General features: G+C 60.5%; 2 protein-coding genes across 52 annotated transcripts in view; both read right to left on the bottom strand.

Annotated features, from left to right (window-relative positions):
- Positions 1 to 1236: 1236 nt before the first annotated feature.
- GET4 (guided entry of tail-anchored proteins factor 4) lies at positions 1237 to 19332 on the bottom strand. Of its 2 annotated transcripts, XM_070567356.1 has the most exons (10): positions 18008 to 18716; positions 17459 to 17576; positions 13546 to 13624; positions 13116 to 13197; positions 12405 to 12554; positions 8703 to 8841; positions 7238 to 7378; positions 6867 to 6942; positions 6686 to 6758; positions 1237 to 2149 (listed from the first exon to the last, which is right to left on the bottom strand). In XM_070567356.1, the coding sequence occupies exons 3-10, from the start codon at positions 13582 to 13584 to the stop codon at positions 2064 to 2066; spliced, it is 786 nt and encodes a 261-aa protein (XP_070423457.1). In that variant the 5' UTR covers positions 13585 to 13624; positions 17459 to 17576; positions 18008 to 18716; the 3' UTR covers positions 1237 to 2063. The 2 variants fall into 2 exon arrangements, with proteins under 2 accessions (XP_070423457.1, XP_070423456.1); XM_070567355.1 differs by lacking the exons at positions 17459 to 17576; positions 18008 to 18716 and adding an exon at positions 18831 to 19332.
- Positions 19333 to 20200: 868 nt separating this feature from the next.
- The window catches only part of SUN1 (Sad1 and UNC84 domain containing 1), a 55148-nt gene continuing 48019 nt past the window's right edge, over positions 20201 to 27329 (bottom strand). For all 50 annotated transcript variants that reach the window (XM_070567310.1, XM_070567304.1, XM_070567280.1 and 47 more), the window contains 4 exons: positions 26683 to 26798; positions 24029 to 24196; positions 22337 to 22429; positions 20201 to 21955 (listed from right to left, as the gene is read on the bottom strand). In XM_070567310.1, the coding sequence (XP_070423411.1) occupies positions 21842 to 21955; positions 22337 to 22429; positions 24029 to 24196; positions 26683 to 26798 (491 nt within the window). In that variant the 3' untranslated portion in view covers positions 20201 to 21841. The remainder of the gene's footprint in view (positions 21956 to 22336; positions 22430 to 24028; positions 24197 to 26682; positions 26799 to 27329) is intronic.

The following is a 27329-nucleotide window of genomic DNA, read 5'->3' as shown; positions in this document are numbered from 1 at the left end:
GGAGGAGGGGCACCCCCAGGAGCAGGGCACCCGCGGGCCTCTGCCTGGGCTCATGGCCGAGTCCCAGCGCCCCAGAACAGCCCAGGGCAGGTGGGCCTGGGGTCGTCCTTCGTGCTCTGAGCCCCCGTCTCGCTCTGCGCCTGAGCGCCCCGCCCACCAGCCCAGGCTCCGCGTAGACCCGGCTGCTCAGGCGGCGCGAGCTCCTCACAGAGGGTCCTGGCCCCCATCCCAACTGACCCAAGGCTGCCAGAGCCCGAGACGGCTGGGCTGGGGGTGAGGACGGCCACAGGGGGCCCTGGCCCTGCCCCCGCCCCCAGGGAGAGGGCCGGCCCGCTCCTGGCACATGACCACCCCCCCCAACCCCGGGGCTGCGGGTTCGCCCTTTTCCCAGACGCCGGGTCCGCCCCTCCCCGGACGCCACCGTCCACCCTCGCCCACCGCCTTCCAGAGGCGGGAGGCGCCCCTGGATCCGCCCCACTGCGGGGCTCAGCCCACCTAAGGCCTCCCGCACCGTCTTCTAGACCCTTCCTTGACCCTGACAGTGCGGGCACGCTCTCTGCGTGTGCACCGTGTGCGAGCGCGCGCACCCAGCGCCGTACCCGGGGGACTGACACCCTTCCCATCCTACAGACGCGCAGCTGCGACGGCGCAGAGCTCCCCCCTCCCGGCGGGGCCGGGCCGCGAACCGCACCCTGGGGACGAGCCGCGCTCCGGGAGGCCGGCGAGCCCGTGGGAGGAGGGTCACGACGGCGGCCGCGGGTCCGCCCGGCTCGGGGCAGCGGGCGCTGCTCGTCCGCGTGGATCGGGGGCAAAAGCGCGCGTAGAGCACGTGCGCTCCGCTCAAACTTCCCTGAAACCCAGCCAACCTGCTGGACGCGACTCGGGTTCAAATCAAGCGTCGCGCACGAGCGGGGCGTCCGTCGTGGCTCGGCCCCCGCGCAGCCCCCCCTCCGCCTCCGCCCAGAACCCGGGCAGCGGGGGCCGACCCCGGACAGGCCGCCGCCCTCTGAGCGGATCTGGTTTCTCCGAAGTCGAATAAACCACCGTCTGTCGAATAAACCACCGTCTATTCGTATCTACAACTACCAGACGTGCCCCGCACGGGCCCCTCGTCTCCGTCCACTCCGCCCACCGCGGGCAGAGTCTGGACAGACCTGGAAACCGCCGGGCACTCAGGCCTCTACCCGGACCCGGCCGCGGCCCAGGAGCTCACGCAGAAAGGACCAGCGCGCAGAGCCCAGTATAAAGGATTTATTTAAACTCAGCAATTAACATAAACCTTCCTTTAAAGTCCATTTTTACAGTAAATAAATTGTATTGTTTTGCTCCTTCCCATGCATGATCACTGTGCATTAATCTACAACTCTTACTTTAATTGTGAAAAAATAAAGTGTTTCCCCTTTTGCAGTTATTCTGAGAACCTGTGGTGTAGCATCAATGAGAAAGGACGGATTTGCTCATCCCTGGACTGGTTATTTGGTTCAAACCTAAAATGTCAGGTCAAAAAAGAATCAATCAGCAATGAAAATAAATACCGCGTCCTGGAAGGCAGCCAGTCCTGCCGCGCCCTTCATGAGACGCGCTCCCACTGGCCGGGTCTCGGCGCAGGGCCCAGGCTCCCGGGATTTGGCCCGGAGCTGCTGCCCCGGCGTGCTCCAGGACACCGGGGGACAGGCCACTGCAGGACATCCACGGGCAGTTGGCCCGACGGCGGCCACCTCCCGCTGTCTGAGGGGCACGGCTCCCGCATGCCGTCTGTGGCAGGGACGGGCACGCCTGCACCAGGCCCGTCAGCGCTGGGCCCTCCCAAAGCACACGAGAAACAGAGGACGGGGAGAGGGTGGAGGCGCGGCCAGGCCGGAGCTTTATTGTGGGTCGATCTGTGGGTACACGGTGCAGCCCAGCCGGCACGCCACGCAGCCCACGGCACAGCCACGTGGCCCGCGGCCAGCGCACAGAGAAACGCCCACACGCAGCCACCACCGCCTCGGAACCGCTGGGCGTGGGGACCCGCGTCCAGGACTCGCGGTCGGGGCGTCTCCACGCAGGTCCGGACGGCGGCGTCAGTCCAGCTCGATGGGGCTGCTGTCGTCCTGACTGTCCTCGCCCTCCTGCTCCGAGGAGCCCATGAGGCTGCTCAGAAGGTTCCCTGGAGGCAAATACACGGTCAGGGCCAGGGCGGCGCCTCACTGGGGCTCCTGCACCCCAGAAACCCAGTCCCACAGCGCCCGCTCGGGGCTGTCAGGACCAGCAGCCCGACAGTGCTCATGCCTGTGACCCAGAAGCCCACAGCAAGAACCTCTGCAGGGGGCACGAGAAACGCTCAGGACGTCTGCTGCGCGGTTGGATGACGAGGACGGCCCCACATACCCACCAGTGGGGCCCCGACCCAGCCCCTGGGGGAAGCCAAAGTCATCGATAAGCGGTGTCACAGGAAAACCCTGGATAAACCACACGCATGAGAACACATGACACACAAACCAGTAAGATGCGTCCAAGTCCCAAAGGCCACACGTGAAACACAGCTGCTGTCGCCTGTGGGGCTGTCACCGCCGACACTTTCCCTGTCTGTCTAGTTTTTATCCAGAGACAACCCTTCTGTCAACACAAAGTCCACGTTTACAAAGTCTGCGTAAACCAACCACGGGGGAAATGAGCACAGGAGAGACCCGCAGCGCAGGCAGCGTCCCTGGACACGGCCACCACATCTCCCCTGACCTGCAGCTGGACTCAGGCTGTCACAGCGCACCAACAGCGTCAGGGGAACCACAAAGGCTGGCTCTGAAGTTGCACCGGAAGATAAACGAGCATGAGAGTCAGGACAGTGGGGACGAGGAGCGACATCGGAGACCAAGCCCAACAGATGTGCACGCGGCCAACCGACAGTCACCTGAGCACAGGGGGGCCACTCAGAGGGGCGGCCGTGCGAGCGCTCGGACGGCGGGTGGGGGCCCCTGCCAACGCCTCCCCCAAACCAACTCCAGACACGCTGGACGAGCAAAAGCCAACTTCAGAGTAGTCTCAGAGACGGACATTCCCCAGAGGCACCTGGCAAGGCCACCACACAGAAATGTTCGCCCGCCCAGCCCCAGAGCCCCAGGCGGGAGCCTCTGATGCGGACACCGGGCTCTGCGGGACGAGCCCCACCCAGGCCTGCCGCCGCGTCACCTGCAGCTCCAGCACTGAAAAGGACGTGGTGTAGTCAGTGTGCACAACACGGGGCCGTTTCTGCAGAGTCAGCCGTCTGTGTATCTGCCCAGTCAGCTCCAGAAGGAAGCCGAGGAGACCTTACGCTGTCCAGGCTGTGAGAAAAACTGTTGGCCAGGTGCCTGCTTGTGAATTCGGAACCCTGTGAAACGTGATGTCCCCGCTCAAACCTAAAATGTCACAGATGAAGGGCTACAAACCCACAGGTCCCGGCCCTGGTGAAGGGAGATGTCGACATCAGAGCTCAGGAGAAGGCAGACAGCGCTGGAGACCCGAGGCGGCACCAGGCTGTGCAGGATGCGGGGTGGTGGCCTGGCCTTGAAAGACAGGGTCAGGAATCTCACCTCTGACATCTGCCGAGACTAAACTGAACAGACCTCTAACCCGTAAGGAGACGATCAGTGATGGAAAACCTCCCAGCACAGAAAAGCCCTGCACCCCGTGGCTGCCCTGGGGAATCCCACCAAACGATTAAAGAACCGCCATCAATCCTCCTCACACTTCTCCACAAACCTGAAGAGGACGGGACACTTCCTAACCCATCCTACGAGGCCAGCATGACCCTGCCACCAAGGCCAGACAAAGACGCCGCAAGAAAAGAAAACTGAAGACCAATATCCCCGACGATCATTGATGCAAAATCCTCCAGAAAATACCAGCAAACTGAATTCAGCAGCGTAGGAGGATTACGCCCCATGACCAAGTGGGATTTATTCCTGGAATGCAAGGACGGCTCAACACGTGAAAGCCAATCAGCATAATACCCCACTTAACAGAATGAAAGGAAAAAAACACACGATCATCTCAACTGATGCTCAAGAAGCATCTAACAAAATTCAACACTCTTTCATGATAAAAACACTCAATAAACTAGGCAACGAAGAAAACTACCTCCACATGATAAAGGCCCCACAGGAAAACCCACAGCAAACATCACGCTCAATGGGGAAAGACTGAAGCTCTTCCTCTAAGATCTGGAACGAGACAAGGATGCTCACTTGCAACACTTCCATTCAACACAGCACTGAAGTTCCAGCCACAGAAATTAGGCAAGAAAAAGAAATAAAAGGCATCCAAATCGGAAAGAAAGAAGTAAAATCGTCTGCTTGCAGATATGATCTTACACGTAGAAAATCCTAAAGCATCCACAAAAAAGCTGTTAGAATAAATGAATTCAGCAAAGTAGCAAGAGACGAAGTCAACACACACAAGTCAGTGGTATTTCTGTACAAGAAAAATGAACAATGTAAAAAGAAACACAAAAACAACTGTTTCAATAACCTCAAAAACAATAAAATACTTAGGAATTAACCAAGAAAGAGAAACCTTATACAATGAAAACTACAAAACATTGCTGAAAGAAATTAAAGGAAACATAAACAAATGGAAACACATCCCACATTCATGGACTGGAAAAATTAATATTGTTAAAATGTTGGTATCACCCAAAGCGATCTAAAATCCAATGCAATCTTTGCAGAAAGAGAAAAACCCATCCTAAAATTCATATGGAATCCAAGGGACCCAAATAGCCAAACAACCTTGAAAAACAAAACTGGGGCACTCACACTTCCTGATTTCAAAACTGACTACAAAGCTCTAGTAATCACAACGGTCTGGTCCTGGCGTAGAGACAGACAGACCGACCAACGGTGCAGAACAGAGAGCCCGAAATGAGCCCTCACGTACACGATCAAACGGTTTTTGACGAGACCATTCTATGGGGAAAGGACAGACTTTTCACCAAACGGTGCTGGGAAACCTGGACACCCACACGCAAAGAACGAAGCTGGACCCTCACCTAACACCACGTACAAAAATTAACTCAAAAGGGATCAGTGACCTAAACGAAGACCTAAAACGATAAGACTCTTAGCAGAAAACAGGACAAAAGCTCCACGACTTTGTGTTTGGAAATGATTTCTTGGATACGACACCAAAGGCACAGGCAACAAAAGAAAAAACGGACAAACTGGGCTTCACGAAACCTTAAGAATTATGTGCATCGAGAGAGACAACCCACAGAGTAAGGCAGAGGGGGTGGGAGGGACGAGCGGGTGGAGCACAGAGCTGCTGTGCGTGACACCGTAACAGTGGGTGCACGTCACACGGCTGTCAAAACCCACAGAGCGACACCACCACAAGTGAACCTACGGCCGCTGGGTGGTGATGACGTGTCAGGGCAGGTTCACTGACAGTAAATGCGCCCTCTGATGGGGACACTGATAATGGGGAAGACTGTGCACGTGGGGCAGGGGACGTCTGGGAACTTTCTGGACCATCTTCTTAATTTTGCTGTGAACCTAAAACTGCTTAAAATAAACGAAGTCTTAAAAAAAGGCAATCCAGAGAACAGGAGAATATTTGCAAATCCTACATCTGAAAAAGTAGTAATATCTTTACACGCAGCTCCTGAACAGACCACCTGTCTGTCCCTAAAAAGGCAAGTGACGTGACTATCACACAGACACCCGAACGGCTGCTCGCCAGGCGGGTGCAGATCAGGCTGCAAGGAGACAGCAGCTGACACCATCGGAGGGCCGCTGTGACCACTCTCAAAACCACGGAGAACAAGCCCCGTGAGGACGCAGAGAATGGCAGCCACATGTGCTGCTGGTGGGAACGTGGAATGGGGAGCCACTGTGGACCGAAGTCTGGAGGTTCCTCACAACATTAAACACAGAGCCAGGAACACACGACTCGGCAGTCCCGCTCCTGGGCATGAGCCCCAAAGAAGTGAGGCAGGGCCTCCACAGGGCATTTGCACACGCACGTTCACAGCAGCGTGACCCACACGGCTAACACAGAAGCGACCCGCACATCCATCCACGGATGAAGGGATGAGCGAAATGTGGCCCGTCCACACGGGAACGTTCTTCAGCCTCAGAACGAAGGCGATTCCGACACCTGCTACCACATGGACGGCCCTTGAGGACACCGTGCTGAGTGAAATGAGCCGCTCACAGGACAAACACCGCACGACCCCACTCATACAGGTCCCTGGAGGAGATGAGGTCACAGAAACAGAGCGGACTGGCGGGCGCGGGGCGGGGGAGTGAGTGTCTAATGGGGACAGAGTTTCAGTTTTGCAAGATGCAAAAAGCCCGGGAGCTGGGTGGTGGGGACAGGCACACACAGTGTGAGTGTGCTCAACGCCCGGGAACCGTGCACTGAAGATGGTTAAGATGGTGACGTTCTCTGTATTTTACCACAATAAAGAAAGAAAAAAACCTGGCCTGGATTCTGTGGCCAGTGGAGAGAGCCCCGGGCACGACTGTCCCTCGCGGAGCACGGGCCCCACCAGCTATGTTTTGGGAACAAGGCGAGAAAAGGAGCTGGAGGCAGGGCAGAGGGCCGGGCCCTGGGGAGACGCCGCGCAACAGCAGTGCGTGCACGGCAGAGCCCCGAGGCAGAGGCCGGGGTGACAGGGCCTGACCCGTGCAGACCGCTGCCCCCACCCCAGGGGCCCCGGCCTTACCGAGCAGGCCTCCGTAGGAAGACGTCTGCTTGGGCGGCACGCCGAAGAAGAGCTGTCCTATCCTGTCGAGGTACTGAGAGGGCACAGCGGTCAGCGCGGACCTGCTCAGCGCAGAGGCGGCCCCGCCCACCCCCAACGCCAGGCCGCCCGAGGCCGAGCGCCCGCCCCGCGCAAGGCTCACCTCGTTGTACATCGGGTCACGCCGCAGGGACGGCTGGTACTGCTCACACAGCACTGTGAACACTGTCAGCTTGCCCCTGGGACGAGAGGGCACGCCCGCCAGCGGCTCACCCGGGAGAGCAGGGCGGGGAGCCGTGCGCTGGCACACTCGCACGCCTGTGCACACACCCATGCCGACATGCTCCCTGTACACACCCACACGCTCACACCTACACACACCTGTGCACGCATCCATGTCTACATGCTCCCTGTACACAGCCACATGCTCACACCTGTACACACACTCACACCTATAAATGTACATATACACATTTGCATACCTACACACACACCCCTATACACACACACCCACAATGCACACACGAAACTCACCCGTCTACAGCCAACAGCAGAAACCAGATGAAGTTCAGCAGGGGCTGCACGAACGGAGGCCCGCCCTCGATGGACGGGTGCTTCTGCGTGTACGTCGTGAACACCACCGACGCGCTGCTTTTGTTTTTCAAACAGAGAAACCTGGAAATAAGAACATCCTAGTGAGTGGGGATCCTGAGGAAGGAAGACGGGGTTTCTATAAGCATTTACGTGGACGGTGCACAAGGGGTGCCGCCATGTGTGCGGGCCTGGGACAGCCTCTCCCAGGCCGTCCCGACACGGCCCAGGGCTGGGGTGACAGCCCCGACGTTCTGGAGGCCGCCGCTGGGCACGGCCATCCGGGCCTTCACCCGCAGGTGGAATGTCAGGCCTGCAGGGCGATGCACCCAAGGGCAACAGGGCAGGGGGGTGGTGAAACCTGTCTGCTCCGCACCCCCAGGCACCTGCCCGCATAAGCAGCCGGCCCAGGGCCCCAGGCGCCATGCTGGGCACCGGGACAGGCCTTGGTTTATGCCCACGGAGGACACAGCCCTAGGTGCGACCCTCGATAATAGGTTTTTAAGGCATAAAGAGGGATCAACGAGAAGGGGTTCAGTGATCTCATGTTCAGCCCAGAGAAAGTATCTACACCAAGTGCCACAAAGCCAGGATCAGCGAGGTGTGGATTTTAAAAAGGTTTCATTTTTAAAGTCGATGGCGGCAAAAAGCAGCCACGCGTGGAAGCTGTGAGGTGCCGCGAACCACCACAGTGTTCTGTGAGCCTGTCCCCTCCAAACTCAGGGCGCAGCCCGCCCACTGCCCACCGCCCGCCCGAAGATCCATGCGCTCCGTGGGAGGAGGGAACCTCTCCCCACGCCGCGTCTCCACCAGGAGGGAGGATGGCCCCAGCGGGAACAAGTGGGATGGGAGGCGCTTGCGCAGGCGACCCTGCCCCACGTGGGCGCTCACTGCGCTGCCCGCTCGACCCTGCAGCTCGCGGCAACATCGTCAGGTCGGCTGCTGGAGAGAAAACGGGCCGAGGCGGCCTCACGGGCGCGAGGGAGGAGCCGGGACCCAGCAGGAGGGCAGGGTGTGGGGGGCGCTGTGCGCACGGTGAAGCGCAGGTCTTGGAGAGACGGCCCGCGGACGCCGGCTCGCCCCACACTCCCGGAGACCAGGCGAGACTCACAAAGACGGGCGTCCTACAAAAGAACGGTCGTCTGATCCTAAAAACCCAAATCACAGAAGAGACAACGGAGGACCAGCGGTGACAGAAAAATGCTGATTTAGAATGAAAAACTCACTTTTACTGCTCGACTGAAACTTTACGAGCGCCCGAGACCTGCGCTGGCTTAAGAGAGTCGACGAGCAGCATCGGCCGTCCCGCGCAGTCTGCAGCAGAGGCCACAGGGCAAGTGCGCCCAACGGCTCAGAGACACCGCGCGTCTGAGCCGGGGGCCGGGGTGGGGGGCGCGCGGGTACCTACTGTAGCACGGCCTGGGCCACGAACATGTCGACCTCGCTGCGGAAGCCCCTGGAGGTGGAGTACTCCACCAGCATGTTGGCGCAGCCCTCGCCGTCCGTCGAGTGCAGGAAGTGGTACCGAGACTCACAGTAATTCTGTTCTGCGGAGGGAGAGGGGCCCGTCAGGACACGGGGCGCACGACTGCCGGGCCCGCCCCGCCCTCGCCGTCCACACAGCCGCCCCTCGGCGCACACCAGGGAGGGACGGGCCAGCAGATGCCGCGCACGCCCTGTGCCCGGGGGTCCGCGACTTTGCACCCAGCCGCCTCGCGTTTGAGGCGTCAGCCGCACACGGCTAGGGAGGCGGCTTCTTCAGCTCGGCCGAGCTGCGCCAGCTGCCCCGAGTTCCCACACCAACATTGTCTCAGCGGAACCCCGAGGAGCAGCCGCAGGACAGGCCCTGCTGCCCCGCACAGCAACTGCAGGACCCTGATGCAAAACCCACCGACCCGACTCAGCGCCTGGACTCCCGGAGAAGCAGCAGGACCAGGTCGAGGCCCGCCTCTCCCACAGCCCCGAGGTCGCCAGGAGCCCGCACCCCGCTCCCGGCCCACGGCTCACGCCCCTTCTTCTGCAGCACTTTCTGCCCTCGAGCAGACTGCACGGGACTCGGTGGCCGTGGACGCTGACTGCCCCTCCACAGAGAGGGGGGCCCACGGTCTCGTCGATGCCCCATGGAGCAGGCACCGCAGAGAAGACCCTCTGGACGCAGGCCGGCCCGTCACAGCGGGAACAGGACCCAAGAGGCCTGACAGGGCCCGTGTGCAGAGGCACGTGCTGAGTGGCCTGTGTCACCAGCATCTGGACGTCCACTTCTGCTGTGCGCCCTGTAGGGGCTGGACCGGGACACTCAGGGTGGGGTCCGTGGCAAGCGGTCAGGAAGGTGGCCTCCAGCCCTGAGATGGACACTCATCCTAGCGGCTAAGTCACGCACACAGTCTCAGCCCGCGTTTGCCGTGGCCGAGCCTCTAATCAAGGGCCGGGCCGCAGTGCTAACAGAGCCAGGGGAAGGGGGCGGGCGCGCGGGGGACACGTCCTCCACGCCCAGCCGTCTGAGCATCTCCGTGGTGAGCTCGCTGCTCAGCTGTCGAGGGTTCTGACGGTCCCGACCCGCCCAGCGCCAGTGGACGCGCCAGGCTGTGAGCCGGGCCTGCCCTGACACCCTCCCCCCACCACCCAGAAGGCAGCTGCCCTTCTCCCGTGGGCCGCCCCCTACGCCAGCTGCCCCACAGCGGCCCCCACTCGGGACACGGGGCCGTGTCTGGAGACGGTTTTTGCTGCCACGACTGCGGGTGCTCCTGGCATCTGACTGGAGCCCAGAGACGCTGCTTGGCACCCCACAGGGCACAGGACGTCCGGAGCCTTGGCAGTCCCGAGGCACAGACCCAGCTCCAGGCGCAGCCACCGCACCTCCTGCTCAGGCCCCTGGCTCGTCCAGCCACCTGCCCACAGCCCGGCCGTCTCCCAGAGCAGGGCCATCACCCCGTCCCGCTCACATGCCACCCTGGTCCCCACCACTGCTCCTTCCACGGGTGAGGCACTGAGCCACGGCCCCAGCGGCCCGCTCCCTCCTACCTCCTGTGGAGAACACGCGCCCTCCCGAGACAGGCTGTCTGCCCCCAGGCCCCGCATCATCGCACAGCACCCCCCACCTAACAGGCCCTCCAGGCTTGGCCTCCGCTCTCGCCCGCTGCAGCCGCAGAGAACACACAGCGACTCGGAGGCAGCGTCTCCTTCCGTAGTCGCGGCCCGTCTGCCCCCTTCCCTCCCTCCAACCCCCCAAAACCACCTTCTGGTTTTACAGCATCCACGTAAGCAGAAAAACCAGGCAAGCAACTGCGCCCAGCCCAGCCCCAGGCCCCTCGGAGCCCTGGACGGAAGACCAACGCCGCACGAGACGAAGGACTGGGTGGGGTTCGTCATGAGGGCCAACGGAGGCGCCAGCGGGTGGGCCGCGGGACGCAGCAGAGAGCAGGCCACCGCATACCCGCCTGGAGGCCCCACCAGCCCGGGGGAGCCCTGACGCGGGCCTTTCCCAGGCCAGGCTCCCTGCAGACACCTGAACGCAGCCCCTCCAAGCGAACAGGACGCCCACCAGGACACCACACCTCCCCCGACGGCCTGTGCCCAAGGAGTGCATTCACCTGCTCCATCTTGAATCGTTAAGACCCTAACATTGAACATACGTGCTGAGCCACTGAGCATGCACCATGCACGCTGCCTCACGGACACGGGGGCGGCCCACGCTCCGCCTGGCATCCCCCACGGGCCCCACACACACGGGTGGGGCAGGGCTGTGGAATCACTGTGCCCACCAGCAGCTGCGGGCCACCCCTGCTCTCGCAGGCCCTGCTCCTCTGAAGACGGGGCAGGGGTTGGGTGGGCGCACGGCCCCCACCACCTGCTGGGCCAGCCAGCAGACGGCATGGGGCTCCTGGGGGCGCTCCCTGGGCGCCCTGCACCGCACAAGAGGGCTGGGCTCCGAGTGCGGGAGGGTGTGCGGTGTAGACAGACAGCAGACAGGACACAGACGGGCGCTGTGAGTGAGCAGAGGGGAACCCGTGCTGGCGAGGGGACTCAGCTATGCCCTCAGGAGAGTTTCCTGAACTTCGGGGCCTTCGAATTCACTCAGATCTATCTGACTCATTATTCTCAGTAACGTTCCTCTGGGGAGAGGACTGAGCTGGTATGCCAGCACCCAGAGGAGCCCCACGCCCCGCCGGCCACAGCAGGTGGGACACATAGCGGAGTCGAGCGTGTGGCGGGCACCCAGCCTGGCGCTGGCCTTGTGAGAGAGGGAGCGCGGGCGGAGGTGTTCTCCCAGCCCCACATCCCCATCAGAACGGCCGTTCCAGGGGGCCTGCCGTTCCCACACTTGTCTGCACTCACATCCAGAGAGGGCGCCTTCAGCCCAGACCCTCTGAACTCCCACAGCACAAGCCGCCAGCCCATGCCCTCTGCGCCCCACCCAGGCACCTGCCTGGCACCTTCCCTTCAGCGGGCCCGCCAGGTGACGTCCAGCGCGACAGGTGCACACTCCCGTCTGCAGCCAGGGTATGTGGAGGGCCCAGCGAGGGCCGCTTTCTAACCGCCGACCAACCGTCGTCCAGTGCCTCCAGCAGCAGTGCCCGGGCGCCCCTCCCTGTGCCCAACTGGCGGGCTGGGAGCTCAGGACACGGCCTGACCAGCCCCTACAAATGCTAATTAGAAGATGCCACAGGTGCTAAACAAAGACAGCACCTAGCACCCGTGAGTGCTGGTCTGGACAAGCGTCCCAGGAAGGAGGCCCCGTGCTGGGAGGGGCGAGGCCTTGCCGCCCCCGAGAGAGAAGGGTCCCTGGGGAAGGGCCGGCCCAGCACAGCTGCCCACCGCAGCCGCGGCCTTGGCGGTCCTCCTTGGAGCAGGTGGCTCCACCGAGACAGACCGGTTGGCGCCGGGACGCTTGCCCTTCACAGAGAGCGGCCGTGCTGTTCCAGAGCAGGCGCTCCCCTCCTCGGGCGCTGCGGCAGGTGATTTCAACCCACCAAAATGGAAAAGCAGACAAGAGCTGCAGGGAGCACAAGGAGGAACAGCTGCCCCGGGACGACAGGCGCGCAGCCCTCCGGGAAGGGCCTGGGGCTGCCACTCCGGAGCGACGCTCTGCACGCGGGCTCTGCGGGCCTACCTTTCCACAGCGTGAGCGCCAGCAGCTGGTGGAGCCGGGGGTGGCCCAGCTTCCCGGATCCCCCGCTGGACCACTTCAGGGCTCTGGACACAAAAGCCACTCGCTCCGGAGAATTGGGATCCATCAGACTGAACAGTTTAGCCAGGTTTTCTAAAAACGACACACACAGAGGCCCTGACCCGAAGAACAGGCCACCCCTTCAGCTCTCTGCACAGCGCACCTCACTAACGCTCATCGAAAGCAGCAGCCATCGCCCTGCAGTCGAGAGCAACCAGGGCAGCGGGGGCGTCCCAGTGCAGCCCCAGGGGCTGGAGCCATCTGGGCCACCCTCAGTTGGCCTCCCCACTGCACTGCCAGCAGCCACACACTCCTTTCTGGGCTTGCGGCTCAGCCGGCATTGGGAGCCAGACACGGGGAGGGGAGCATGGTGAGAAAGGTGGTGCCAGAGCGGCCGAGGCAGGAGCGGCCTCCTTGTCTTTCCAGCTGGCGGCTCCCACGAAGGCTCCAGCTGCAGGCTGGGCAGCGCGGGGAGGCCAGCAAGGCAGGTCTGTGGCAAGTGACGCCCCACCTCGCCTGCCGGCTAGGAGGCCGCCGTCCATCAGAGCCAGCACAGCAGGGTGGCTCCCGTGCACGCGCGTGTGTGTGCATGTGTGTGGCTACCCAAGAGACCAGCCGGGAGACCGTCTCGAGGGCACAGTGAGAGAGCCTCACCCAGGAGCTCGTCGGCCACCTCCACTTCTGCCTTCTCCAGAGACTCTAAGACCAGCATGGACAAGTCCGCAGCACTGTTTTGCTAAAAAACATGGAAACGAACAAAAATCCCACAGTTAGAAACAGAGCTCGGGCCGTTTTGAGGATTTGTGGCAAAGCCAGGCAGCTGCTCTGGGTTCCAGGTGGAAACCCGAGAGAGCGTGAAGCCAAGAAAACTCTTCTGAGCACTGGAGACACCCGGCCAACCGGCGGAGAGTGGATGCCCGGCCTGGGGGCAGCGCCCCAGACACGGCCGGGCATCTGTGCCCGGACCCCAGGACACTCACCCGGACCCCAGGACACTCGCCCGGCTGCAGGCAGAGCGGCCAGCACCGAGGACGGCCCGCCCAGCCCGCAGGCCCTGGCACGGAAGCCCCGGGCAGCGGCTCACCTGGCCGTGGCTGAAGAACAGCAGTGCTCCCGAGCACATGAGCTCCCGGGCCTCGGCGTGCTTGCTCTGCGACGTGTACCTGCAACGAGACAGGGCAGCAGCACGCAGTCAGGGCGGCCACCCCCACGACACGCACGCGCCGCCCCCGTCTAACACGCTCTCCGAGTTAGTGCCCTGGGCCCAGGAGGGATGGTTTCAGACGGCAAAGGCTGAAGACGAGGCGTGAGCGTGAGCGCTTTATGACGCCGCGATGCCAGACACACCCGCCACCAGGAGTGGAAGCAAGGCTGTGCTCCCGCCCGAGGTCGCACCTCACCCAGCGGGCAAGGCGCCCGCCCCCCGGCTCTGTCCAGGCCCCAGGTGGGCTGTCCCACACCCGGCTCGCGCTGCGTGCACGGCTCCCTGCGGTCAGCGACATGGCTCAGGGTAGCGGGAGACCTGTGCCCTGCAGCGCCTCCCTGCAGCGCGCCAGGACTGTCAGGAGGACGAGCCACAGGCCAGGGTGACCGCCACCTGAGGCCAGGCCTTCCACGCTGGCAGGCACTGCACGGAGGGGTGGGTGACGCACCCTCGCCCACCGGAGAACCACGGTCAGGACGACGCAGGGAACCAGGGACAGCAGAGCTCCGCACAGAGACTGACGGGCGGATGGCACCCACGGTGGCCGAGCGACGTTCTCGGTGTCGGCTGCAGGCACGGGCCCCACGCTGACTCCCTCCGGGAGGCACAGGCCTGAGTGGGCACTGTCACCACAGCCCAGCGTCACCCTCCCACTCTGAGCGCATTTCTCACAAAGTGCAGGAGGCGGGGAGAGCCGGCCTCCCGAGCTGCAGAGGGGGACGCACGGGGCAGCCCGACACCCGGCAGCTGACAGGGTGGAATGGACGACGCTTTGGGGCGGCGCGGCCTGGGCCTCACCCGAGGAAGCGAACTCACAGGTACGGCCTCCCCTGGCGCAGCCTGCGCAGCAGTGCAGGCGGCACATTTCGCTCATCAGCTACACGTTTATCGCAATGGTTGTCAGAAAAGAAACACGACCAGCCCACCGGACCTGGGCCTCTAGCCCAAACCAACCCACCTCAGGAAGGATGGGGCCAGCAGCGCAGCACAGGAGGCTCGAGCCGGGAGCCCCCGCAGCGCCCAGGGCCACAGTCAGGCACGGTCGCCCATGCCCGTAACCACAGAGAAGGTCTCTTCTTCAAAGAGGCCCTGCAACCCGACGCCCCCAGGAGAACACAACCCCACCGGTCAGCACGCAGGGTCCAGCGGCCCGGACGCCGAGACCCACCGGGAGACCCCAGCCGGCTGCACAGCAATGGGACTGGGAGGAAAGACCTACGCCCAAGAGAGCAGCCAGCGTCAGCCCACGGGCCACTGGCCCGGCTGCAGCTTCTCGACAGCACGGCTGGGGGCGGCACCCTCCCACTCTCACCGCACACGTGCGTGCACACACGCCGCCCACCCCACACCAGCTCCGGCCGTCCTCCTCCAGTCCCGCCAGGAGCCGCCCTGCACACGACCTGCTGCCCAGCAGCACCAAGGAGGGTTCTGGAGAACAGCTGCCGCCTGCACACACATCGGCACTCTTCCTAGGTGACCATCAGGCCAGCCTGACGTGGTTTATTCACGACGCAACATGGTTCCAGATTCTTCCACGTCAGATACAGCAAGACAGAGCTCTCAGGAGACCAGGTGAAGCCAAAGGAGTCCAAGAGGCAGACGAAGGCCCCTGGGACAGCGCCGCTCTCGGGACGGGCGGGTGCGGCCAGCTGCGGGCACGGGAGCCCCGCAAGGAGGGTGACCCGTCTACTGGGCCTTGGGACTCCCAGCGCTCACTCCCCTTCCAGCTGGAGTGGCCTGCAGATCAGGACTGCCCGGGACGGCCACCGCGGAGAGCGAACGCACTTCTCCCCGCGGAACGCCGGGCAGGGGAGAGGTTCACTGCTGGGTGACAGCGGGACGAGGCGCCCTCGGGGTCCCAGCGGGCTGGGGTGGCCAAGGCAGGAGCCTTCCGGCACGGCGCCACCCCGCGGCCCTGGCCTCCGTGGCAGCCTGTCCACAGCTGACCACTGTCCACACTGCAAGTCGGCCTCCGCGTTGCTGACGAAAGGACGTCGGACCAGCACGTGCTGGTGCCGTCTGCTGCCAATGGACACGGCAGCACCTCCAGACCACAGGGCACCGCGTCTGCGACGCTTCTAGTCACTTTACTCTTATTTTTATAAAAGGGCAGAACATAGAAACGGAAGCATTAATGTCAGGGACAGGAACGGTGCGGGCGTCAAAGTCTCCACTAAGTGTGGTCCGGCCACCCCTCCGGGCAGGCGCTCCTTCCACCCGGGCACGGAGAACACGTGTTCTAAGTGTTTCTTTCTACAAACGTCCTCATTCGACGTGAGTCCAAACAAAGGCACAGGCCACAGTCAACACGCAGCACAGGTCTCAGGGGCCCTGAGCAGAAGGCCGGCTCCAGCCAGCTGGGCAGGCGCAGGGCACGCTGTGGGGACCCCGCTGGCCATGACGGCAGCACGGGCCACCATCAAAGGAGTCACCCAAGCCGCGGGGTTTGACCGAGCGCCAACAACCCAACAAGCCTGGAGAACGGACTCCCTCCTCCTCGTTGGGGCGGAGAGGTCTGAAGACACGGGACCACCCAGTGCCAGCAGCACCGTCGGTGACACAGCCCCAGGCACTGACGCCGGCCCCCAACCGAGCAGCTGCACCAGCGACCTCTGCCCACTCCCGTGGAGCACACTCCCAAGCCGTCTTCTGGGCTGCCCAATGTCTCCTCCCCTCCTCCTCAAACTGCTGCGGGACATAACGTAAGCGAACTGAAACAGCATAACTTGGTAAGTTTATCCAACACGTGAGTGGATAAACAAACTGGGCCATCCACACAACGAGAGGCCGCTCAGCGATGAAAATGAACGGGTGACTCACACGGGTGAACTCAGACAAAAAACAGGACACACTCTACGATTCCACTGAAGACGGAAACCAGTCTATCATGACAGATCAGTGGTTGCCCGGGGTCAAGAGGTGAGCGATTGATTGTAGAGGCGGATGAGAAAATTTGGGGGCATGATGGATATTTCCAACATCTTGACTGGTCATAGTTTCATGGGTGTACACATATGCCCAAAACTGAACTCATCAAATTGCACGTTTTATATAAATACTTAAGTATAAAAATATTTATTTGTAAAAACACATAAAAGAATACAGTTTGGTGAATTTGACTTCTCCAGGAGCTGCCCACCGTGGAGGGCTCTAACCCAGGGCTGGCACTGAGGGTCTGAACGTGGGCTGCACCCTGGAGGGACAGGGACCACGCCAGCCTGTTTCGGTCAGGCCTCTGGGACGGCCACAATTGCCACTGTCGACTTGGCCCTGCACCCCCACGAGGCCGACGGCAGATCACGCACTTCTCACTACTCCTGAAGGGGTGCAGGGGCCCCGAAAGGACCCAGGAGGAGGCCAAGGCTCAGCGAGGTGCAACAAGGTGTCCTGGGTCATGGGTCACGGGTCATGGAGCAGAGGCGGAATGCGAGCCCAGGTCAAGGCTGGGCTGGTGGGGAGCCTGACGTTCATCACCACCCCCCAGTGTCACCATGAAACGACCACGGGCAGAGGGACTCGCCACTTTAAAGCTAATCGACGCTTACGTTCCTCATGTAGCAGTCGCTGCAAAGCTGGTTCAAGGCAAGGACACCATGTTTACCTCCGGGATGATCCCGTTCTGCTGACTAACCACCGGGGCAAATATTTATATACAAATCCCCAAGAACAGCACAAAAAGCTCGCCGGCACCGGTTTCTGACCGGCTGAGCCGCCCAGCGGGCGCTCAGTGTCACCGAGTGCAAGGCCTTCGCTCATCTTCCTCGTTCCCCGAAGAACCATCGCTCACTCCTACCTGGTCCTCTGGCCACAACGCGCCACATTTAACCCAAACGTAAACTGCAAACTGGAACCCCAGCAGAAGGGACCTCCAGAGTTCCCAGGACATTGATCTCAAGACCGATTCCAACTGGCTGTTGGGAGAAAATTTTAAAATCTAAGCCTAAATGGTGTAAAGGCCAGATCCAAATACTCTTAAATATCAAATACCCTTAAATACCAGTACATTTGCTGTTATGGGGCCCTGCACAGAACAGACTAAATTCTCTAAGACTATCTCTAAAACACATCTAAGTTCTAATGAATGGTCCAATCGTTTTCTGGCTCCAACTACAAAGGACCACAGAAGACGTGTAATGTACACGAATGCCTTCTAAGTACAAAAAAACCTACGGCCGGGGCTGTATGACAGCAGAAACACCGTGACACGCTGCAGTCCAAAAAACTAATGCAAGCGACATGCTACTTTAAAAATTTCTAGGGGGATGCTAAAATAAAAACCACTTTACTTAACCCAATAACACAAAGTACCGATTCAACGTGAAATCAATCTTTTAAAACTTACTGAGCTATTTCACGTCCTTTTTTACACGTGTCTGGAACCCGCGTATGTCTACACTCACAGCCCGCCCCATTCGGGACCTCCCACCTTTCAGAAGCTCAGAGGCGCACGTGGCCAGTGGCCAGCGCACCCGGCAGCAGGTAACAATACCGGGGTCATAAAAATAGCCGGTTTAGTAACAACACACAGCATGCAGCAGGGCAAGGGCGACAAAACAGGCAGAGAAACGTGTTCAAACCCTCACGACTCAACTCCCTGTGGGAGGACAGTGAGACTCCGCGTGGGGGTTTCACACCCAGCGGCGCTCGGGGCTCGGCGGTGGGAGGGCCGGGGGAGGGGAGAGCGGGGGAGAGAGGGCCCGGCCGGGAGGTCAAGGGCAGGGCCCGAGGTCGGGGCCAAGGACTAGGGTATAGGGATCGAGGGTCTGGGTTCGGGCTCCGGAATCGGCGGTCCAAGCTCTGGGGTCGGGGCTCTGGGTCGGGGTCCAGGATCTGGGCAGGGATCCGGGGTCCGCGATCGGGATCCAGAATCGCGGGTTTGAGGTCTGGGACCCTAAGTCCGGAGTCCGGGGTCGGGACCCAGGGGCCGGGGTCCGAGGTCGGGGCCGGGGTCCGGGGTCGGGGTTCGCGGCCTTGGCCGGGGTCAGGGCTGGGGTCTGGGACCGGGTGCTGGGCCGGGGTCGGGGCCGAGGTTCGGGGTCTGGGCAGGGATCTGGGGGCCAGGTCCGCGGTCCGGAGCCCGCCCCGCGCCGCCGCGCGCCCCGACCCCGCGACAGCAGCGGCGGGGGCCCTGGCGGCGGCGGCGGGCCCTGGCGGCGGCCGGCTACCTGAAGAAGAGCGTCCGGTACATCTGGTGGGCTTCGTAGTAGTCGCCCTTCTCGACGCTGGCGCGCAGCTTGCCCTCCACGCGCTGGACGCCGCCGCGGTTGCGGGCGCCGTTCCGGGCGCTCTCCTGCTCGGCCATCGCCGCCGCCGCCGCCATCGGGCCGGCGCTCCGCGCAGAGCTGACGCTGTCGCAGGCGCGGTCGGCAGCGCCTCTCGGCTTCCGTCCCGGCGGCAGCCCGACGCCCTCTACGGTGGCCGCGAGGAGCCGCGCGCAGCGGGGGCCGGCGCGCCCGCGAGCGACCACGTGACCGAGGGGCGGGGCAGCGGAGGGAGGCCACGTGACCGCGGGGCGGGGCAGCGGAGGGCGACCACGTGACCAAGGGGCGGGGCAGCGGAGGGCGATCACGTGACCAAGGGGCGGGGCAGCGGAGGGCGGCCACGTGACCGCGGGGCGCGCTGCCCCACAATGGCGGCGGCCGTGACGGCGGAGCGCGGGCGCGCGGCGGAGGGGAAGCGGAGGCTCGGGCGTCCCGGCCCTGGCCCTCCCCCGAGTGCCCGCGGGTCGCCGCCGCGGAGACACTTCCAGATCGGCAGTGAGAGCGCTGCGCGGGCCGCTGCACCGGCGGGTCCCGGGCGGGCGCGGCGCTCAGGTTCCCGCTGGACGAGGCCGCGCGCCGCGAGGGCTCCAGGGCTCCGAGGGCCGGCCCCGCCGTCAGAAGCAGCACAGGCACGGGCTCGGGCGTTGCAGGAGGGCAGGGCCGTGGCGCACGGGGCTGGGAGCCCTCGGGGCCACGTCCCCGCGGCAGCCGCTCGGGCCTGAGCCGAGCCGCCGGGCCGGCCGTGCGCGCGGTCCCCCTGCTGCGACGGCCTCCCGGCCCGGGTCCCGAGCAGGCGCAGGCGTCCCGGGGGCTCCCGGAAGCGTCACCTTCCCTCCGTCCCCTGCAGGACTGTGGCGGGCGGGGGGGGGGGGGGGCCCGGCGCCCGAGTTGTGCCGCCCGCCGCGGGCAGCGTCTCCTCTCCGCGGCGTCGCCCCTCCCCGTCGCGGTCCAGTGTCCCCTGCAGAGGCCTGCCCCAGCCCTCGTCGCGGCCTCGCGCCCCCCGCCAGCAGCCCCGATGGACAGACCCCGGGCCAGGCTTGCAGGGGCGCTGTGCCCGCACCTCCCCCCGGCGGCAGCAGCACCCATGACAAGGGGCCCTCCGGAGACCCTCTCAAGCAACCTTGTCTGCACTCCAGTCCGCTGCAAGCGGGGACGGCACGGCCCAGGCGAAGGTGGGCGAGCTCCGCGAGGACCCCTCACCTTCAGAGCGCGGCCGAAGGAACACGCGCCTTCGCCGTCCCTCCCCCACCTCCACGGGCAGAAACGAAGCCAACTGAGAAAAGAAATAAACTGTTTATTGTTCATTTGAAACATCACATGCACTTTTAAAAATTAAAACTCTTTATTTAAACATTTCAATAGCATCTTGTCAATTTGGTGGCAGCAAAGGAAGCACTACCAAAGACGAATATTTTGAAAAGCATTTACAAAAATACATTGCACAAAGTCCTATCTCGCATCATTAAAAATAAATTACTATTCAAAATACTTCCACCCCAACTCCCAAATTTTTAGTTTTATATAGGAAATTTTGACATATATTTATCCTGTAATATATGAAACATCTGTATACATTTTATCCAACTTAACTGCATAGGCATTAGTTCCAATTCTAAGAGTGAAAAAAAAATGCTACTTTATGTAGTTTTTGTATATTTGAGGACTGTTGTGCAATATACATAAAACTCTTCAGAAAAACCAGTCAGCACCATCATTTTATCTTTTTCTGAAAATACAACATTTAAGGTACACAAAAAAACTGTCTTAACCCAATAAAACTTAAATAGTTAAGGTAGTACGTCTGTGACGCGGGAAGCGCCGTGCAGATGCCTCATTATAAAGTCCGCTCAGTGGCACAGGCCAAGTGTTAACTGTTCGTCAGAACCAGCCGGGTCTCTGGGGAAGTGAGGAGCAGGGTGGGCAGTCGCGACTCAAGGCAGAGCCCAGGGGCGGGAGGAAGCGCGGCCGTGAGAAACTAGGGCCACAAAATGCAAGGGCCTCGGGAATTTGCCGCTTTGCACGACCTCCTTTGATAACTGTCAGTGGAATAAAACATAAGCCTCTGAAAGATTTAGAGCACGTTAGTGTTCGCTTTTCAGCAAAATTCAAAACAAAACATCCAGGAGGCTGGAATCTGGGTCCTCTTCACGCTGTGAGGGAGACCTCCAGGTGCCCAGTGGGCTGAGCCTGGGGGACCTGAGAGCTCTAGTGACGCGTGTTTGGGTCCAGACCAGCCCCCGTGTCAGACTCACTTGACGCACGGCAGAGTGAATGGGGTTAGCGCACGGGCCCCAACCCGGAGAATCTCAGGAGGGGCAGACGAGGCACAAACACCCGTTTCCGTCACCTGCCCACCTGGTAACTGAAAGTAACTACTGGTGCTGAGAAGGACAACCGTCCCAAAGGAAGGGAGTGCGGAGTTCTGAAGTTTGGTGACACTGTGTTTCCCTGAAAGAAAGATGTGCTGGATTCAATAGATGAAATATATCTGCCCCCAAAGTCCTTTAAAAGGGCCATGAAAGGCTAAATACCAAAGCTTCAGGAACACTTCAAACGTTTTAATTTCATCTGCTTTGTTCCTGAAGTCAAGAAAATAAAAAGAGCTTTATGTTCACAAACAAATCCCCAAAACAAAGTAAGTGTTTTCGTGAACCATACATTCAAATGGCTTCCAGAGATCGCTGTTGCTCACGATCTCCGGGCAGCCAGCATTCGACATGCAGTGTTTCTGTGGACAGGACGGCACGGTGGGCTCGGGGCATCCACCGCGTGTGCCTCCACGTCCTCCTGCTGGCAGTGCGTAATGTTTATTCAAGGGGTGGCGTGGCCCTGTTAGTCTGTATGCCCATTCAGGAAGGTTCCAGTGTTTCAGCCGTCCCAGTATATACAAAATGTACAAGAACAGTAGTGGATCTTTACTCGACGGGTTCTCCGTGAACTCTGAACCGATAGAGACACGTGTATTCAGGATGGCCCCAGTTAGAAAGGATCCGAAGTTCCACTATTTGGAAAGCTCCTTCAGGTCTTTTCTGAAATTGAGGGGGGGAAAGTCACACTTACTGCAAATTAACACCCCCAAGCCCAACCCCTGCCCCAACTACTGGATTTGAGTGGCAGGCGCCAAGGTGGAAATTAAGTTTTTCAGAATGAACTAAGTCATCTGTCACGGAACATGAAGCTCATTACGAGCCAGAGACGGACTTTCCATTTCCGTACCTGACATGTTCCCGCAGAGCAAAACACACTGACACAACGCTCAGGGAAAGCGGAGCCGGGAGCTCCAACGCGCTCTCCCCAGAGGGTGACCCTCACACACTCAGGACAGTTCTGTTAATGTCGCTGGCTCCTCTGACACGAGGAGCCAGGAGACTCGGGAGCCCCCAGGAGGCTGTGGCCACGCAGGGCCTTACCGGCACGGGGAACATCTGGAGCGACTCGCCGTCCTGATCGTACGTGAACCGGCCCAGAAGCTCCCCTTCTTCTTGATACTCATTTTCCAATCCCTGAAACCAAACCGTGCAGTCAGTGAATGATGGAAAAGTGACAGTGAGAGTTAGGATTGCTTCTCAACATGAGCTGGGGAAGAGGCCACTGACGCGGTGACAAGCCTTCTCGTTTTGTGAGGCCTCACACAATCCATGACAGCCCATGGGGCAGGCACTATTCCTCCCGCTATGTGATGAAGAAAACAGAGGCGGAAGGAGGGCGGGCAGCAGAGGGTGACTGTCTGACCGCCCGGCCCCTCGGTGCCTGGATGGCCCCCTGGACCCCCAATGCCCCACAGTGGAGACCCTCAGACCCGTTGAGCCCATGGGCATGAGAACAGTCAGCAGGATGTGGAGACTGGAGGTCACCTCACACAGACAGGAGGCAGAGGGCGGGTGCCAGGGCAGGGGGTGGGCACGGCTGCACGACATGTGCGTGAGCCTCATGTCCCTGAAGTGCACACTGACAGGGGTAAGAGGTAAATATTACATATATTTGACCCCAATAAAAAGGTAACCAGTAGGAAACAGAGGGGAGTATGTGAGTGTCTGTTTCACATGGGACGGACATCCTAGGCATGAACATCCATGGAAAAAATTACAGGCAATGCGCAGAGGGAGCTAAATGCAAAAGAAGCCTGGCAGAGGGAGTGCGTCTGTAACAGAACAAGACATCATTACTATCTATATAAGAAAAAGCTCAAATATCTGTAAGGAAACTGAAATCCCAAAAGATAAATGAATAAAACACAACTAGAACCCTCAAGAAAGAAAACATGCGTGTGAGCTACACAGAAACGCGAGTCACGGCATTTTCACCCACAAGTTAGCAGAGAGTAGGAGGACGGGACTCAGTCCGAAAGGAAGCTGAGGTGACCACACTTCTGAGACATCAAGGGACGTGCCCATGCCCGCCCCACCCCGAATCAGCAGTGCCGCTCCCGACCGTCCATCTGAGGACAACTGGAGATGCTGCGCCGACCCTGGGACGGCAACTGGAGCACCCGACGTGGGAGGCGGGAGAGGGAGGCACGGGCTAGCCACGCAGCAGTGTCCCATGCTGCTCTGCTACTTAGAGACAGGCAGAGAGTTATTGCCGTGGAAAAATATTTATGGTAAATTTGGCTTTTTAAGGCAGGAACCAATTTTATGAACTGTGTTGTCTCAACTATATTTTTTAAAGGGACAAAGAAGAGACCAAAACATGCTACAATATTAACGGTGACTTCTCCAGGTGCTGGTATTCTGGGTGTTCTTTTTCCAACTTGCTTATGCTCTTCTGTAAATTCAACACCACACAGTTGTCAGAGCTGCCTCTAGAGCCAAACAGGCAAGAGAGGTGGGATAAAGTCTCCAGGTCGGGCAGGCTGACCTCGATCTGTCCGGCACCGCACACAAGCTGGGCGCCAGCTGGCACGCTCCTTGTGAGTGGCTCCCCCAGGGAAAGCACTGAGATGCCCCCCAGACGTGACTGCATCCTCAGAGTGTCGAGGGCAGAGGAGGAAGAGCGGCTACAGCCAGGAAGCAGCCTCGCCGCCTCAGCCTCAATGGGGCTCATCTTTGGGAAACGCCCAGTGGGAGGGGAGGAGAGCGCCTCCCGGGGCCAGAAACACTCACGTAGACGGCAAAATCCTTGGGGGCGCTGGTGATGTTGCCGGTGGGCGACAGCGTCTTCGGGATGTGCTCCAGCGTGAAGGTGGTCGGGCGGATCTGCATCGACAGCCTCACCACGAGGTAGCCCTGGGAGCCTCGGAACGCCCAGCAGTTCCCTGGGTAAATGTCGGGCTGCGAAGGCAAAGCGCTCAACTCAGCAGGCGAGCAGGCTCGCCACACGGAACACAGACGCAGCGAGAGAGGCGCGAGGTGCTGGGACAGAAATAAGAGAACTCCAGCGTGGGAGAACCTGTCAAGAGCAAAGTCGAAGGCAGGCTGGGGAAAAGAGTGTGCCACGTAAACCCCAAAGGGTCACTACACGGGCACCGAGTCGGGGCAGTGGGGCCCGGAGAGAGACAACGTCAACTGTCCTCGAACGTAGAAGACGCTGCACCTCACTGACAAACAAGAGACACAGGTTTACACCATAGGCCGCCACCCCTTCTCCCTAACCGACTGGCAACAACCCAGAAGTCTGCCAGACTCTGCCGTGGACACTGGGGAGGCGCACAGGCACACGCTGTGGTCCACGCCAGCACGGACCCCTCGGGAAGGCCATGTGGCGACATCGAGCGGGACGGCTCACGTGCAGTAACCCCTCTTCTGTCCCTAAGATGCACTGGCAGAAACACAAATGACACAGGCACAGGGATACCTACTGCAAGAGTGGTTTTAATAGCAAAAGAGGCGCCACGTGCCTGCAGACAGGGCCTCGCTGAGTAAGCTGTGCGACAGCCGCCAGGAAGAGCTGGGCAGCTGTGCAGCTGGCGTGACCAGGACAGGCCAAGAGGAGGCAGAGGCACACAGCACGGGGCAGTGAGGCTGTGGGAGGCGGGGCAGGGCGTAACGGGGCGTGCCTGTTTACGTACGTTTTCACAGAGAGATGCAATGGCACGCCCACATATATTTTCGGTGTATCCTCTGTGTCAGTTACGGACTTCCTGCCTCTCGGCTCCAAGTCCACCCTCTGGCCTGCCCTGTGCAAACGGCTCTGGGCCCTTTCTACAGTTTCCTTCACTGGCCCAAAGAGTCAGCTCTGTCTGCAGAGGGCTGGGGGAACACTGCAGCTGCCCCGGGCACCCCTCGCACAGTGTTTGGAGGCAGAATGCCTCTCGTGAGTCACCTCATGGTGAACAGCTGTCCCCAGCACCCTGGAGGGTAGATTTCTCGCAAGTTCCACCAGCGTGGCCCCACTGAGTGCGCCATGGTTGTGCTCTCCACAGTGAGGTCTGATCTGAGCCGGGGGTGGGGCTAGGGGACGCGTCCTGGGCCCTGCCTCAGTCATGGGGTCCAAGCCCATCCTTACGTCTCAGCCCCTAGGCTGTCTACTTCTCTTTCCTCCACCCCCGTTACGGTTAACGTGCTTTATTGTCAACCTCCCCGTTGGGTGACTGGGGGGTTTCTCCCGAGAGAAGTGTGTCAGGTGGGCCTGTCTCCACTCTCTTGCTCACGTCCGTCCAACCTCTCAAGTACCTGCTACGTCCCAACCACAGATCCAAGCAGCGTCACAATGACAATGCTGTGTACCAGTGGGATTTTGGGGGATGTCAAGCACATCAAGACTCTGAGCCACATGATGAGCAGGACCGGTGCAGCCTGAGGCGACCATGAAGGTATGTGTTGACCCCACAGGCCACGGGCTAGAGGCCACGGGCTAGAGGCCACGGGCTAGAGGCCACGCCAACGTGCCGCGGAGAATCCGCACAGCCTGCAGTCCCGTGGCCAGGCCAGCATGCACAGGCTAACGGCTGACGGCTGGAGGAAAGGCCGCAGTCGTGTGCCAGACCTTCCTCTGGGCGACCAGGGCCAGAACTGTTACCAGACCACAGGGCCCTGCATCTTCAGTTTACTGATGCTCACTGAATGCTGAGCTTAATTCATGAATTCTTTAAGACTGGACTTATGTTTCTAAGTGAAAGACAGCCATCGTGGATATTTCACATGAAAGGAATTACCTGAATCTTCTTCAAAAAATGTCGTTAATGTCAGGGAGCTTTTCAGCACTGCGCTAAAATAAGCGTGTCTGACAATTTAAATCCTTCATCCTCAGGCCTCCAAGTTGGGACAACCCCTGCTGGAGAACAAGACCCTGGACGGCCCCCTGCTCCCAGCAGAGGAACCACAGGTGCTGGCCAGCGGCACACGCCAGTGAGGACCACGGCACAGGAGGGCCCTCCTGGCATGCTGACGTGCTTGTCCCCACCCGTGCATCGCCCTGACAACGTGAGCACAGCCCGCATCTCACTGGGGTGCCCTCCAGCCGGGCGGTCAGCACCGTCTGCTCACATCACACAGGACAGAGCCACCGACCCAGCAGGGACATGATTCGTGATCCCCACCCGCACGACGTTAAAACGCAAGCAGAACGAACCGATGGTCCTGGAAGTCGCCCGGGGAGGCCAGAGGGGACCTGGGGTGCTGGACAGCGGTCTCTCAGTCTGGGGCTAGTTCCACGGGCGTGTCCGCTTTATGACGATTCACCGAGCTGTGCACTTACGACCGGCACACTCCTATGTGCGCTTTAATCAAAAGCTATGAAACACATCACCACTCAGTCCCAACCGGCTGTGATCACGCCCGAGGCCCCCGGCCCGTGGCAGCCAGGAGCGCGCGCTCACCTGGATCACGACGCGGGGCGACTGGGAGAAGTACCACAGCGGGATGCCGAACAGGCTGAGGAGCGCCGTCTTGGTCTCGTAGGTCTCAGCACAGCGGGTGCTCAGGATGCTGCCCCCTGGAGCAGAGGGGACATTGGTGTTGGGAGCAAGGTCATCGCCCATCTCAGGGACTGATCTGAAATTTTCTGAAGATTCTCAAGTTTTTAACCTGTGAAGGAATCTCCTGCTTCAACATCTGCCCCATTCGTAATTTCCCTTTTCCCAGGTTCAGGCTGGCAGACTGTCACTGCATTAGGGCACACCATGTACACACACTGAGCCAGAAAGACTCCTGACGCACTGGCCCCGCGGCCCCCGTCTGCCACTACAGGGATGGCGACCCCAAACGAACTCTTGCGCATGTTTTTAAATAAAGAATACTGATCCCACTGGGCCCAGTGCCACCCGGCAGGTGAGCTTCTGGAGGGCCTACTTCTCAGGCCAAAGCGACATAATATTTTAACAGTGGCCCATTGCTGGGGGACAGGGAGTGCCAGCCGACAGGTCTCTGTTTGGGGTAACGGAATTATTCTAGAATTAGATAGTGGTGATTGTTACACAACATAACACACACAACGAACTGCACACTTCAAAATGGTCAAGTTTAC

The sequence above is a fragment of the Equus przewalskii genome, chromosome 12 (genome assembly GCF_037783145.1).
Source record: "Equus przewalskii isolate Varuska chromosome 12, EquPr2, whole genome shotgun sequence".
Lineage (NCBI taxonomy): Eukaryota > Metazoa > Chordata > Mammalia > Perissodactyla > Equidae > Equus > Equus przewalskii.
Note: the sequence above shows the minus strand (reverse complement) of the source record. Positions and strands in the feature narration are given on the sequence as shown.

What these genes read in the sequence shown, in the direction of transcription:
- GET4 (XM_070567355.1), bottom strand. Translation starts at nt 18,985, where the DNA reads ATGGCGGCGGCGGCGGCGATGGCCGAGCAGGAGAGCGCCCGGAACGGC. An exon ending in GGTGGCCGACGAGCTCCTGG is followed by an intron (nt 12,555 to 13,115) that starts GTGAGGCTCTCT and finishes TGTCGTTTTTAG; the next exon opens with AAAACCTGGCTAAACTGTTC. An exon ending in GGCGCTCACGCTGTGGAAAG is followed by an intron (nt 8,842 to 12,404) that starts GTAGGCCCGCAG and finishes CTCCCTCCGCAG; the next exon opens with AACAGAATTACTGTGAGTCT.